The sequence below is a fragment of the Phyllobates terribilis genome, unplaced genomic scaffold, assembly GCF_046119375.1.
Source record: "Phyllobates terribilis strain yellow unplaced genomic scaffold, ASM4611937v1 Scaffold_5__5_contigs__length_657084704, whole genome shotgun sequence".
Classification (NCBI taxonomy): domain Eukaryota; kingdom Metazoa; phylum Chordata; class Amphibia; order Anura; family Dendrobatidae; genus Phyllobates; species Phyllobates terribilis.
The window spans coordinates 229508282-229521518 of NW_027362765.1; the positions used below are offsets into that span (position 1 = coordinate 229508282).

The following is a 13237-nucleotide window of genomic DNA, read 5'->3' on the forward strand; positions in this document are numbered from 1 at the left end:
ATGGGTCTCTCCTCTTGCTGAGCCTGCTAGCCTTTTTCTGCAGTTTCCATTGACTTTAATGGCAATAGAAATGCATATACACTGTCCATTCCATCTTTGCATTGTTGCAGCCGCCTCAATAATAAATGACTTTCTCTGAGTAATCAAAACTGACAAACTCTGTCAAGCCTTATGCTGCACACACCCAACCTTGTGAAATCCTAAGTCAAAACTTAAAATGATTAAGGTGAGCCATACCCATCTCATTTAAATGTTTAAAGGATGATGCTGGAGGGGGGGTTGAGGTTTGGGATAAAAGACCAATATACCAAGGCAAGACCCAGTCAGTTGATCAGGTCATCATCTGAACACCATGGGAGGAAACTCGTCAAGTAAGTATCTATTTTATAGCTCTCTTCTTTATTGGGTATCCTGCAGTGACAATCCTGTGAATGGATTATGTGAAGAAATATAAATGTTCAGGTAACATCTTGGAAGACTAAGATGGCAGAAACTCTGATATGCAACTACAGTTGTCATTTATACTAATGGACAATAGGTGTTGCATGCATTTGCATGGACTATATAGAACGTTTTATTAGTATGATATAATATTTGAGGGTTCTACAGATGGACTCTCCTATAATGCTCTAAATACTGGGCTGGTCCACATCTACTGAAGACACCAACAACAGTGCTTAAATATTGCTGTATCTAAACTCCCAGTCTACTAATTTAATTTAATAGCCCTAGGTCCTCTCATTCAGGGCTCTAATTAAAACTTCTCATCAAGGTGCTAATCTGCTAGTAATTATGGGACAACGATAGGACTAGGTATAGTCAATAGAAAGGAGAATATATTTTTATTTTAGTTTTTTTTAGCATCAATGCCTGCAGTGCCCCAGTTCACCTTAGTGATGGGTCATTTGCAACCAAAGCGCTAGCTATCTGCTGAGAACGATGAGACACTAAACTTAATGGCTTCCACTGGCTGAAACCCACTCAACTGAACCAAACTTGCAGTTTAAGCCGCTAAGGGGCATGGTTTTTATTGCATTAAATTAATCTTAAATGAGTGTTCACCTATAGTGAACACCTATAGTTAATAGGAATCTACTCAAGAACATGTAATTTGGGATCCTTTTGGTGGGCGGAGCCAGGTAATCCAGATAACCAAAGAGCCAGTCTGCCAATCACCAGTTCACCTGGCTATTTTACATATATTTTTCAGTCGGCCTCTGTCCTTGAACTTAGTCCAGCCCTTCACTTGATTTTTCCATTGGTTGCTATGAAACCAATTAATGGAAAGGAAATCAAAGCAAGAGGGGTCAATCTCTTCATTCAAAAGTAGGGTCTTAACATTGAGGCTATTTAAAGAGCCAAGTCAAAAAATACCAGTGGATATGGACGTGTCATTGCATAGTTACAATATAGTACTGACCCTTGTATAGAAGATTGGTGCAGATCACAATTTAGTATAAAATATACAACTATAAGGTCTTTCTGTCCTGTACTTGGAATTATTGGCAAATTATTTTGCTCTTAAATCTTCAGAAAAGGGACAAGCCTCTAATAAATGATGATCATACTGGTAATGCTGCTAAGCAGGTCTAAATGTAATTTCATATTAGTAATGCTTGTTGGTCACTACGAACTTGCATTGACAATAAAATGCATAACTCTATGGAACATACTGTAGAAAATATTCTCATTTACTAACCCTGCTGTATGTGCGCGCGCTGTGGGGATTCTCCGGTGGTGGGCGTATGATTGCAAATATACATACAGTCACATGCCAACTAGACATGTGCAAGTGCATTCAAAAAAGCCGGATACATCTGGTCAGAATGTGGCCGGAAGTATGCAAATCACATACTTGCAATCACATGACTGCAGACTTGTAGCCTAAGGCCAGACAATCCCTTTAAAATATGCTAATGTTGAGGGATTACTGATACTGTCCTGGTTATTTTATCTCGGTCCATTCTTATATTCCTGCATTCTACACCCAATCAAAGGTATTTGTATAAATGTTTAGATCCACTTATCTGATTTCATCCAGAGATGTACTGTATGTATAACTAGTAGAGGGAGAAAATCTGTAAAGTCCCCGATCTGACTTTCAAAGTATTCTGTGTTTTTTTTTTAAAAAGTGGATGTGGGGAATGTGAGAGAGGAATAAAGAAGGCTTAATTTACTGAATCCCCCTACAAGTTGCAGTAATGTAGCTCTGGGGCTCCCTACGGTCTGTGTACTTGGCTAAAGAAATGACAGACTGACATTGCTGCTGCCAATCACTGGCCTCAGTAGTATATTGTTTGAGATCACCAAAGCAAGTCCCTGATGGTCTGTGTGAAGTTGACTGCAGCAGTAAGCACTGGATCAGCAGGACCAGAACCGTGTGGGGAATTAACAGGCAAGTAGAGTATGTTATTAGGTTGTATCATTGCACACTTTTCTCTCATCTAAGAACCCCCAAAGTCAAACTTCCCTTAATTTCCCTTTAAGGCTTCGTTCCCACAATGAGCTTTTATCACATTTTTGCCACTGTGTATTTTCGCTGGGTCAAAAATTCAGCGTTTTACAGTACCAGCAAAGTGGAGGGGATTTATAGAAGTCACATGTCCACTGCTTTTTTTTTTAATGCTGTATCGTGATCTCTCCTGTGGTGCGTTATTGTTTCTTATTACATCTGCAGCATGTCCATTTCTCTTGCGGATATGCTGAATTTTCTGTGTGGAATTTCCCCATAGAATTCCATTAGGTGTGGAAAATCCGCAGGTAAAAAAACAAAACACGTGTGTTTTTTTGTTTGTTTTTTATTGCATTTACACAGCGTACCGCATCATAAACACATGTAATCAGCACAAGTATGTCAATAAAAGAAAAAAAAAAAAACTTGTGCAAAGATAGAGGTAGATGATAGATATCCATGAGATATATACTTAGTGCATATATTATTGCCCATATATTAAGCAAATAAATAACTGAAGAAAAATGATGTGGTGTCGCCCCCCCCCCCTCCCTATTTTTGATAACTAGCAAAGGTAAAGCAGACAGGTGTGAGCTGATGTTATCAGGCTGGGAACGTCCACGGACATTGAGCCCGCAGCTGCCCCAGAAGTGGCACATCACATTGGATGCACAAATTCTTACACACTGCCCCGCTCTTTTCACTTGGCTGGTACATTAGCAATCGCTTAATGGGGCTTGTCAAAAATCACAGCTGACGTCAAGCCCTGACGTTAGTATTAAATGGGTGTCTATCAGACACCTCCATTACTAACCCAGTAATTGTTTTTTCTTGTTTGTTTTTTTAAAACACACCCCTGGTTCACCAATTTATTAAAACAAACAAAAAAATGCAGATCCAACATTGGATACCTGAAAAACAAACAAGACACTGTTCCTCATTCACCAATTAGAATAAATGTTCCCATGCAGCTCCGACTTAGTCCAGCGTTCCCTGAAAATGTCCCCCAATGCTACTGCTATTCCGTCGCTCTGGCCAGATTCGGGGAATGTCTGACCTGCATGGGAACACTTATTCTAGTTGGTTAATGAGGGACAGTGTCTTGTTTCTATGCTTTGTTTTTCAGGTATCAATTTGTGGACTACGTCATGTGTGTGTGTGTACTGGTTTAGTAATGGGGGTATCTGATAGACACCTCTCCTTTACTAACACCAGTGCTTGGTGCCAGCTATGATTTTTGACAAATCACAGCTGAAATCGACCCCAAGCCCCATTACCATGATTGCACTGGTGCATTGGCAATCGGGAACAGTGAAGGTGAAGCGCCAGATTTGGCGCATCTCATGTGATGCTCCATTTCTGGGGCGGCTGCAGGCTGGTATTTTTAGGCTGGGAAGGTCACAATAACCAGGGAACTTCCCAGCCTGATAATATCAGATCACAGCTGTCAGCTTTACCTTTTGCTGATTATTAAAAATGAAGGGGTGGGGGGGGTAAATTTTCATTTATTAGTTTAATACATGGACAGTAGGTAAAACACCAATTGTATATCTATATCTTTGCACATTTTTTAAAGAGTGACCTGCCAAATGAACAAAACACTATAACTCATGTAACAAAAACTCACACAAACACACTGAAAAAAATGCAAGTAACCTAATTTACATAACACAATAAATGGAATTTGCACTAAATAGTGGCTTTAGGGTTGCTGTATCTAGAGACCTCAGGAGTGTATATATCCAAGAGAAAAAAACACTAGTAAATAACGTAATGTTGGTGACGCGCCCCCTGGGCCTGTGTTGTGTAGTGTTGCGCACGCGGGGAATACCCGGAGCCGGATCTGTCGGGGTTAGTAGTCCTCGTGGCGGTGACCCGGTCCGTGCCCAGGGTGTCAAACTAAGTGGCGGAATTTAGCAGAAGATGTTATAGTGTTCGACTACGCCACCCGTTGAATGCGGTTATGAAGCCGCCGCTGCAGGGCAGACCGCTGAGGCCGGTGGTACAGTTGTGCAGCGTGGGTAGTATAACCCCCAACGGGAGGGGTATGGCCTCAGGGCAGCAGACGTGGATGATGGGGATAGCAGAATTGCACGCAGGCACCAGGAACCACTCAGAGACGGTGCAGTGTAGTTCAGGGTCTTTACTGGTGGCAAAGGTAGACCCTCCCGGGAGTACTGGCTAGCGATCGGGGCCTGGTCAGTCCGTGAGCAGATAGGATCTCCCCCGGCCAGGCGGAGTTGTAGGCCTCCCCAACTAATTGTACTCTTCCTGGCTACCTTGCTAGAAGCGGGTAAAAGTAGCCCACGTCCCTGAGTGTACCGTGTGGTGCTCACCCGTATGGCCGGTGACTCGGGGCCTTCTGGTAGCCTCCGCTCCACGACGGCGGTGCTGGTCCCTTGCGTGTGACCGTGCCTTCGGGTTTCTTGGCCAGAGGACCTGAAATCCCCTGCCGGACGGTTTCTGCTGCTGGGTATGGAACAGTCCCCATAGCCTCGGACTCCGTGTCCGGTGAGATCTCTTCAGTCAGGACGAGCTCTACAGCTTCCAGTCCTGGAATCCTTTTATCACTGCTCCCACAGAGCTCCTGATCTTGCTCTCCCTGCATCTGCTCCACTCCAGACCAGACTGTGTCTCTGTCTGGGACTCCTCTTCTTCTCTTTTTCCTTCCTAACCCCACCTCAGCCCCAGTTTATATAGGGGAAGTCCTTCCCCTCCCAGGACTGGGCAGGAGGTGTGGCATGCTTAGGGTTCCTGACCAGGAGACCTCCCACCTGCTCACAGACGTAATATTGCTATTACTGTGGTAACCAGAACCCTGGGGTGCCACATTGGCGACGAAGCATCACTAATAAGCCCAGTGGTTGTAGATCGTCACCAATTGCATTGGTTAATAATTTCTTTGGTAGCCAATGGACATATGAGTACAGGGTTTTGAATCAGTCAGTGTGCACACCTGGCAGCAATACCACAGTAAAATTAACTAATGTTCTCTTCTATAGGTATTCACTTCAAAGGAGTCACTCTGTAGTAAATAGAGAAAAAAATGACACATAATTGCTCATTATATTTAATACTCTTATAGGAGCAAAAAAAATCTTTTTCTTCACCTCAATATACAGGGACCATAAAAATACTTGGTTGTACATGGTGTTTTTCTATGGCCATGTATAACCTGCTTCTGGTTCATTGCCTGCAATAAAAGTCAAGATTACCAAATTCTCCTATCTACATCATTGTGGGATGTGGCTCATTGGTAGAGCAGCATTCGCATCGGTGTTCGCCAGGAGACCCAATCACAGGAGAAGAAGTAGTAACTATATAACTTATGCACTGAGCAGAAAAGTGGCCTCACCCCCGAGGAGGAGCTACAGAGGGATGTAGATGTCGGAGAGGTGAGTATAGAAGCCTGGACAAAGCGGTGCCTTGACGGATGCGGGACTGAGCCCTCAAATTGGGACAATCCCGGTGAATCCAGGACTGTTAGGAGATATGCAGGTCATTAGTTACTTCAGTCTATGATTATTATCCACAGCCTGCTGAAGCCTTTAGAAGCTGGTAATATCAGATATCCCATAGTATCCGGTGACATGTATAAATGTATCCATATGACAATGCCTACTGTCTCTAGCTTGCCAGAAAAATCCCACAAGTTGTATGTTGATTTTTAATATAACCATATTCACAAAACTAACATTTTGGATAGTTCAGTGTTCTGTATGTATTAGCTTGATCATTTGTGTACTGGATGGACATAGCTCAGGTTTAAGGCTGAGAGTTGTCAGTTAGCTGTAGTACTTACTCCACCTGCCCTGTATGTAGATTTATTTTGACTATGTACCCGGGTCTCCTGTTCACAGCTGCTCATTCATCAGATTTAGTTAATACATCTGATACGCATTACTATGTAGTGAGTAGCTGGAAGCATGATTACTATGTTTTATCCTGACGCTTACAACATACCGCAGCAGCAACCATCACTGGCTACGATGACTACGATGACCTATGTGATCAGTAAGGTTATATTTGGTGATTTAAAGGGGGTATTACAATAATTTTTATGGCCATACCTTCATAAACTATTAGAATAACATGAGTAGTGCAAGGTTGGAAACCAGCAATTCTGTGACGCTGCAGCTGCTCCTTGCTGCTTCCCCTCCCTTATGGGACGTTATGTCACACATCAGGGAGCATGGCCTGCTGGCTGCTGCTCCTAGTAGGCAATGCCCCCTGATGTGGCATAACATCCCATAAGGGAGGGGGAACAGTGATGAGCAGCTGCAGAGTAACACAGAATTACAAGTAGTGGGAGGGTAGGACAGCACTATTCATGTTATCCTAATAGCTTATGATGGTAAAGCCATTTTAAAAAAATTAATCTCCCCAGACTACCCCTTTAAGCTCCATTGGTGCAAATTGTGCTTTTGGCTGAAAAAGCTTTTAAATATTTCCCATTAGGTGCTCCCATGTAGGACCGATCTCCCTACAGCCAGGCTGATGATCACTCATAGCAGCTCCCTATCTCCTCCTCCATTTGTGTTTTATTATAGGGTGACCTTTTTGGTTTGTCTTTTGGCTACTGGAATCTTCCAGCCCCCTCTCTATATTGATAATATGGTTTTGCACTTAGTTACCTTAAGTTTATGGATGTGACATGCAGAAGTAGTGCTGTTGCTTCAAAAGCATACAGCAACTATTAGAAGTAACACAAGCACAGGAGACAGGAAGTGTTGTGCTTCAGAAGCATCCAGCAACTAGAGGGGTTAACAGTCACAGGAGGCAGGGAGTGTGTTAGCAGAGCCCCAGGGGGATTGTGGGGAACTTGTTGTTGTAGTCTGTCTGAAGCCGAAGAGAAAGGTGGTGTGTTATCTGCATCTGACAGAAAGCCACTGAACAGGATTCAGATTAGGAGAGAAACTAAACACAGGTCAGATACTCCCTGAACTAACAGTGCAGAATATTATTGGTCAGGAAGATAAGGACTGGAAGGAATTGTGTAATAGGGATTATCTTCCTCATCAACCCCCTCCCCCTCCATCTCCATGCAGGATAAAGAATGATGTGTACTATTGTGTCCTTGTGAAGGAAAAGCCTGTGGTTGTGTATGCATAGAAGTGAGCTGCTAAGGGATCTAATCTATGCTGAATTATGCTACTGAAGAGACTGTAATACTGTTCCTTGTGAAGAAATTACTGTATTGTTACTGGAGCCAATTGCTCAAGAAACTCAGACTGTACTGTAACGAAGATTGTTGCTGTAATATCCCTGAATTGCACTGGCCGTGCTTCTGATTAAATTCCACTGTTAAACTGTTGAAAACGACTCTTGTCAGATGTGTCTGGTCAACAATTGAATCTATAGTGTGCCTGAGAGACACTACAGCCTCTGGTCGACCAGAGAAACCCGTCTCACTCTGAACCTAGCTGCGTGCGTGTAACACATATTTTGAAATACAATGGTAAAATTCCTGGCTGCTAGCATGAGTATCCTTGAATTTACTGAGCAGTCTGATTTGCTGGTACATGTATGTGGTGTTCTTCTGATTAAAATGTATTATAATCACCCCCCCTCCCTTTATGACATGGTTCCAGGGACATGATTCAAGGTGTCTGATGGATACAGGTGTTTCCCCCTAAAGCAGAGAAATGTTGCAGGATGGCTAAGGTGAAGCCCCATATTTTTTGTGAATTTAAGGCCTTAGTTGACATGTTTTTAATATTACACTCAGCATGTGACTTATTTATTTTCAGGGCTACTAGCTCAATATGATGCTCAGAGGCCAGGTAAATATGGGGCCCAGAGCTGGAATTGGTGAAGCTTCTGCCATGGCAAGTACTGTCAATTTTAACATGTTGCACCAATCAGAGCTGGCCCTGGTTACACCAGCGTTTCTAGGCTCCAGCCTCTGATCTGTGCTCTTACACTGATGTTTAGCCTATGATCTGTGCTGTATTAGGCACAATCTGATTGCCTGATGCACTGAAAATGCTGTGACTGGCTGTTCAGAATTGAACAGCCAATCACAGTGATCGTAGCTACGGGGGGTCGGCAACACTCTCTGGGACGACAACGCCATATGCCCTGCTTCAAGATGGCACAGGTAGATGAATGTGATCACCGTGACAAGTATCAGTATCCAGTAAGACTAAAGTCAGTAAGTACCTGCCGACTGAGACACACTGGGTACATCTAAGGTCGTCAAGGGGTTAAAGCAAACACTTTTTTTACAATTCACAGAAAAATACAATGATTAGAAGTCACCAGGATTCTGCAAGGTGCATAAAAAGATTACAGTCAATTTGCATTAAATGATGTTTTACCAACCTAGTTGCATCATGGTGTCATGACTTTGAATGCTCACTGTACCAATAGTCATGGTAACCTATCCATTACCTTGTATAATAATCACCACGACTATTTACAATATCTTATATGTACACAAAATATTGAACCTTATGGAAAAGATACTCAGGTCATTTTTCTCGTTAAACCCTTTGGAACCCATAGCGCCTGTGCAGATAATCCACCTTGCGTCCCATTGTAATACACTTCTCGTCTGTCTCCTCCTTCATGGGGACTTGTTACATTTTCCAATCCTGCAAATCTTACTGTTACTAATATTGTTGTATCATCAATATGCCTCCAATACATGTTTGTTTACCTACTAGAACCTACCCTAGTGCGAATAGATCAGTAATGCCCTCTAAATCTCCCAAACAAAACATTTTGATGATCTTACTGTAGCATCGGCGTCTCTGCCTTCTTCCAGGCAGAGATGCCGTCCCTCTCACCACGCTCCCCGCTCTCCTTCTCAGCCTGCTGTCTGCGCGCGCAGTCCCCCGGGCACTGTGCTTAGGGCGCGCGCGCGCTCCCCCCCTCTTAAGGGGGCCGCGCGCGCCGTCCTAAGGAGTGCCCGGCCAATAGCCGAGGGTCCTCCCATATATAGGACACCTCCTCCAAAATGGAGGTGCCCGAGCAAAGTTGTTGCACAGTTTCTGATCTCTGCTTCAGCCCTCAGGTCCCGCTGCTAGCCTGACTCCTAGTCCTGCCTGCCAGCCTGTTATCTGCCCGTTACCTGCCGAGCCTGCCAGCCTGCTCACCTGGAGCGCTCACCTGTTACCTGCCTGTTACCTGCCCTGTCTGTCTGTCCGCTCACCTGGGAGCATCCGTCTGTTACCTGCAGAGTCCGTCTGCCCGCTCACCTGGGAGCGCTCACCTGTTACCTGCTGTGTCTGTCATACCACTCACCTGGGAGCACCCGCCTGTTACCTGCTGTGTCTGTCAGCCCGCTCACCTGGGAGCGCCCACCTGTTACCTGCCTGTTACCTGCCTAGTCGATCTGCCCGCTCACCTGGGAGAGCCCGCCTGTTTCCTGCCAGCCTGCCTGGAGGCTCTGCCGTCACTTGCTGTGACCACCTGCCTGGTAAACCTAGAGACTACTACCTGCTCTGCTGTCACGTACCGTGACAACCTGTCAGCTACCAGAGACTTCTGCCTGCTTGCCGTGTCCATCCGTCATACCAGTCAGTCCCAGCCATTAGACCCGTGGGAGCCACCTGCTCTCTTACAAGGTCGTCCCCAGAGTAGCACCTGATCCCTCAGCCCGGATCCTCCCTGGTCACGGTGTCGTTTGCTGCCGTCCTACCAGGGTCGGTTCGGGTTGATACTTAGTCACGCCCCTCTGGGTCCCTCCTTGCACCTCAGCTCAGAGGTTCCACCACCCGAACCCATAACAGTTTGCTCGGGCCATGGAACTCGGTGGCACGCAAGCTCCCTCGCTCTCTGACCTATACCACGAAGTCTCCCGTCAGAGATCCCAACAGGAATCCATCCTGAACCACCTGTGGAGTGTCAACTCCCACCTGGACACACTGACTGCTCCACCAGTAACCACCGCTAGTCGCACGACTCGCACTCCGGCAGCGCCGCTGCCCACCAATACCATGGCATCCTGCCCCGGACCCCGGCTTTCTGCACCTCCTCATTTCGGAGGCGATCCCGCTCTAGCTCGGGGCTTCATAAACCAGTGCACCCTGCACTTTGAACTCTTGCCTCATCAGTTTATCTCCGACCGGGCCAAAGTGGCATTCATCATGTCCCATCTCACTGGGGAGGCACTGGCATGGCTTAACCCCCCGTGGGAGAAAGGGGACCCCCTGGTGTCCGACCTGTCATCTTTCCTCACTGCTTTCCGGAGAGTCTTCGATGAACCGGGACGTAAGACCTCATCAGCCTCCTCTCTGCTACGTCTCCGCCAAGGGAGTCTCACCGTGGGCCAATATGCCATACGGTTCCGCACCCTCGCTTCTGAGCTTGCCTGAGATAATGAGGCCCTGGTGTCCGTCTTCTGGGAGGGCCTTTCCGGTCGGATTAAAGACGAGCTCGCCGGTCGGGACATTCCTACCACCCTAGATGACCTGGTGTCGCTGGCTACCTGGATTGACATCCGGTTTCAAGAGCGCACCAAAGAGACCACCCGTGAGAGAATGTTTCCCCGCCTTGCTCCTACTTTCCTGAGACCTGTCTCCTCTTCTGTTACTCCCCGGGTGCACTCACCCGAGCCCATGCAGATCGACCAGACCAAGATGGTCAAATCTCGCCAAGAGTCACGCCGAGCCGAGGGGAGCTGCTTCTATTGTGGCAGTAAGGAGCACCTGATCCGTTCCTGCCCGGAGAGGCCGGGAAACTCCAGTTTCTAGGACCGCTCGGAGAGGTGGCCCTAGACAAAAGTAAGCCCTCTCCATCCCTGACTTTGTCTGTCTCTATCTCCTGGGGAGAGAACCGTCACTTTGAACTCGCCCACCTGGATTCTGGAGCCGCTGGAAACCTCATTTCCCAGTCCCTGGTTGAGAAATACCGGATTCCCACCAAGTCTCTGGCTGAACCATTGTCACTCCTTCCGGTGACCATCCTGCTCATCACGGAACCCATAACCCTGCAGTTGGGAATGCTGCACTCTGAGGTAATCTCCTTCCATGTGCTACCCTGATTCTCCCACTCCCTATTGCTAGGCCTACCTTGGCTCCAGACACATGAACCCGTGTTGAACTGGCAATCCGGTGAAGTACTCCGGTGGGGTCTGGCCTGCCATAAGGCCTGCCTGGTTCCAGTTCGTCCGGTTCGCCCACCACCTAGCCCAGCTAATTTACCCGGTCTTCCGGCTCCTTACTGGCCCTATGCTGACGTCTTCGGTAGAAAGGAAGCAGAGACATTGCCACCTCATAGGCCATATGATTGCCCGATCGACCTGGTACCTGGCGCCACTCCACACCGTGGCCGTATTTATCCGTTGTCTGCGGCTGAAACCCGGGCCATGTCTGAGTACATAGAGGAAAATCTGGCTAGGGGATTCATCTGGAAGTCTACTTCCCCGGCTGGAGCCGGATTCTTCTTTGTCAAAAAAAAGGATGGCTCGCTACGCCCCTGTATTGACTATAGAGGACTCAATCAGATCACGGTTAAAAATAAATACCCCTGCCGCTCATCTCCGAGTTATTTGATCGCCTTAAAGGTGCCAGGATCTTTTCCAAGCTGGATCTACGTGGAGCGTATAACCTGGTCCGTATCCGTCAAGGAGACGAGTGGAAAACAGCATTTAATACCCGGGACGGACACTATGAGTACCGTTTTATGCCCTTCGGCCTCTGCAATGCTCCCGCCGTCTTCCAAGAAATGGTCAACGACATCTTCCGTGACCTTCTTTACTCCGGCGTGGTGGTATACCTGGACGACATCTTGGTCTTCTCTCCGGATCTTCCCACACACCGGAGGGATGTTCGTCAGGTCCTGCTTAGGCTCAGGCAGAACCACCTCTATGCTAAATACAAGAAGTGCCTTTTTGAGCAAACCTCTCTTCCATTCCTGGGCTATGTTATCTCTCAGACAGGCTTTGTATGGATCCCGAGAAGCTCTCTGCTGTCCTAAAGTGGCCCCGTCCAGAGGGGTTGAAGGCGATACAGCGATTCCTGGGCTTCGCTAATTACTATCGTCTCTTCATTCCACACATCTCGTCTCAGACTGCTCCCATATCTGCGCTCACCTGTAAGGGAGCAAATCCCAAGGTATGACCACCCGAAGCTGAGGAGGCCTTCCTTTCCCTTCAGCAAGCCTTGTCCTCTGCCCCTGTGCTGCACCGTCCGGACTGCAACAAACAGTTCTACCTGGAGGTTGATGCTTCCTCCTCTGGAGCCGGAGCGGTGCTCACCCAAAAGTCTTCATCCGGGAGAATGGTAACCTGCGGCTTTTTCTCCAAAATCTTCTCCTCCTCGGAGCGCAATTACTCCATAGGAGACCGAGAATTGCTAGCCGTCAAATTGGCGCAGGAGGAGTGGCGCTATCTGCTTGAAGGGGCTCTATACCCGGTGATCATCTACACAGATCACAAAAATCTGGCATATCTACAAAATGCCCAGAGACTTAATCTGCGTCAGGCCCGGTGGTCTTTGTTTTTTGCCCGCTTCGATTTCATCCTTCATTTCCGCCCGGCAGACAAAACTGTCAAAGCTGATGCCTTGTCCCGATCCTTCCTGTCCTCCGATCAAGAGGAGGAGCCTATGCACATTATCGACCCCTCCAAGGTGATGAATGTGGCCCCCTTGGATTTGACTTGTCTTCCACCCGGCAAGACGTTCGTAGCGGTTCCTGACCGTGAGAAGGTTCTTCGCTCGGGTCATTCTTCTAAACTAGATGGCCATGCCGGCCAAAAGAAGACCTTCCTGCTCATTTCCCGGCATTACTGGTGGTCTACCCTGCGTAAGGATGTGGTAGACTTCGTCTCTGCCTGTT

General features: G+C 46.9%; 1 protein-coding gene across 2 annotated transcripts in view; it reads left to right on the forward strand.

The window, feature by feature from the left end:
* Nucleotides 1–222: 222 nt before the first annotated feature.
* The window catches only part of LOC141272800 (protein-glutamine gamma-glutamyltransferase E-like), a 96208-nt gene continuing 83193 nt past the window's right edge, over nt 223–13237 (forward strand). The window contains exon 1 of one of the 2 annotated variants that reach the window (XM_073683867.1): nt 223–371. In XM_073683867.1, the coding sequence (XP_073539968.1) occupies nt 353–371 (19 nt within the window). In that variant the 5' untranslated portion in view covers nt 223–352. The remainder of the gene's footprint in view (nt 372–13237) is intronic. The other variant, XM_073683868.1, reaches the window with a different exon arrangement.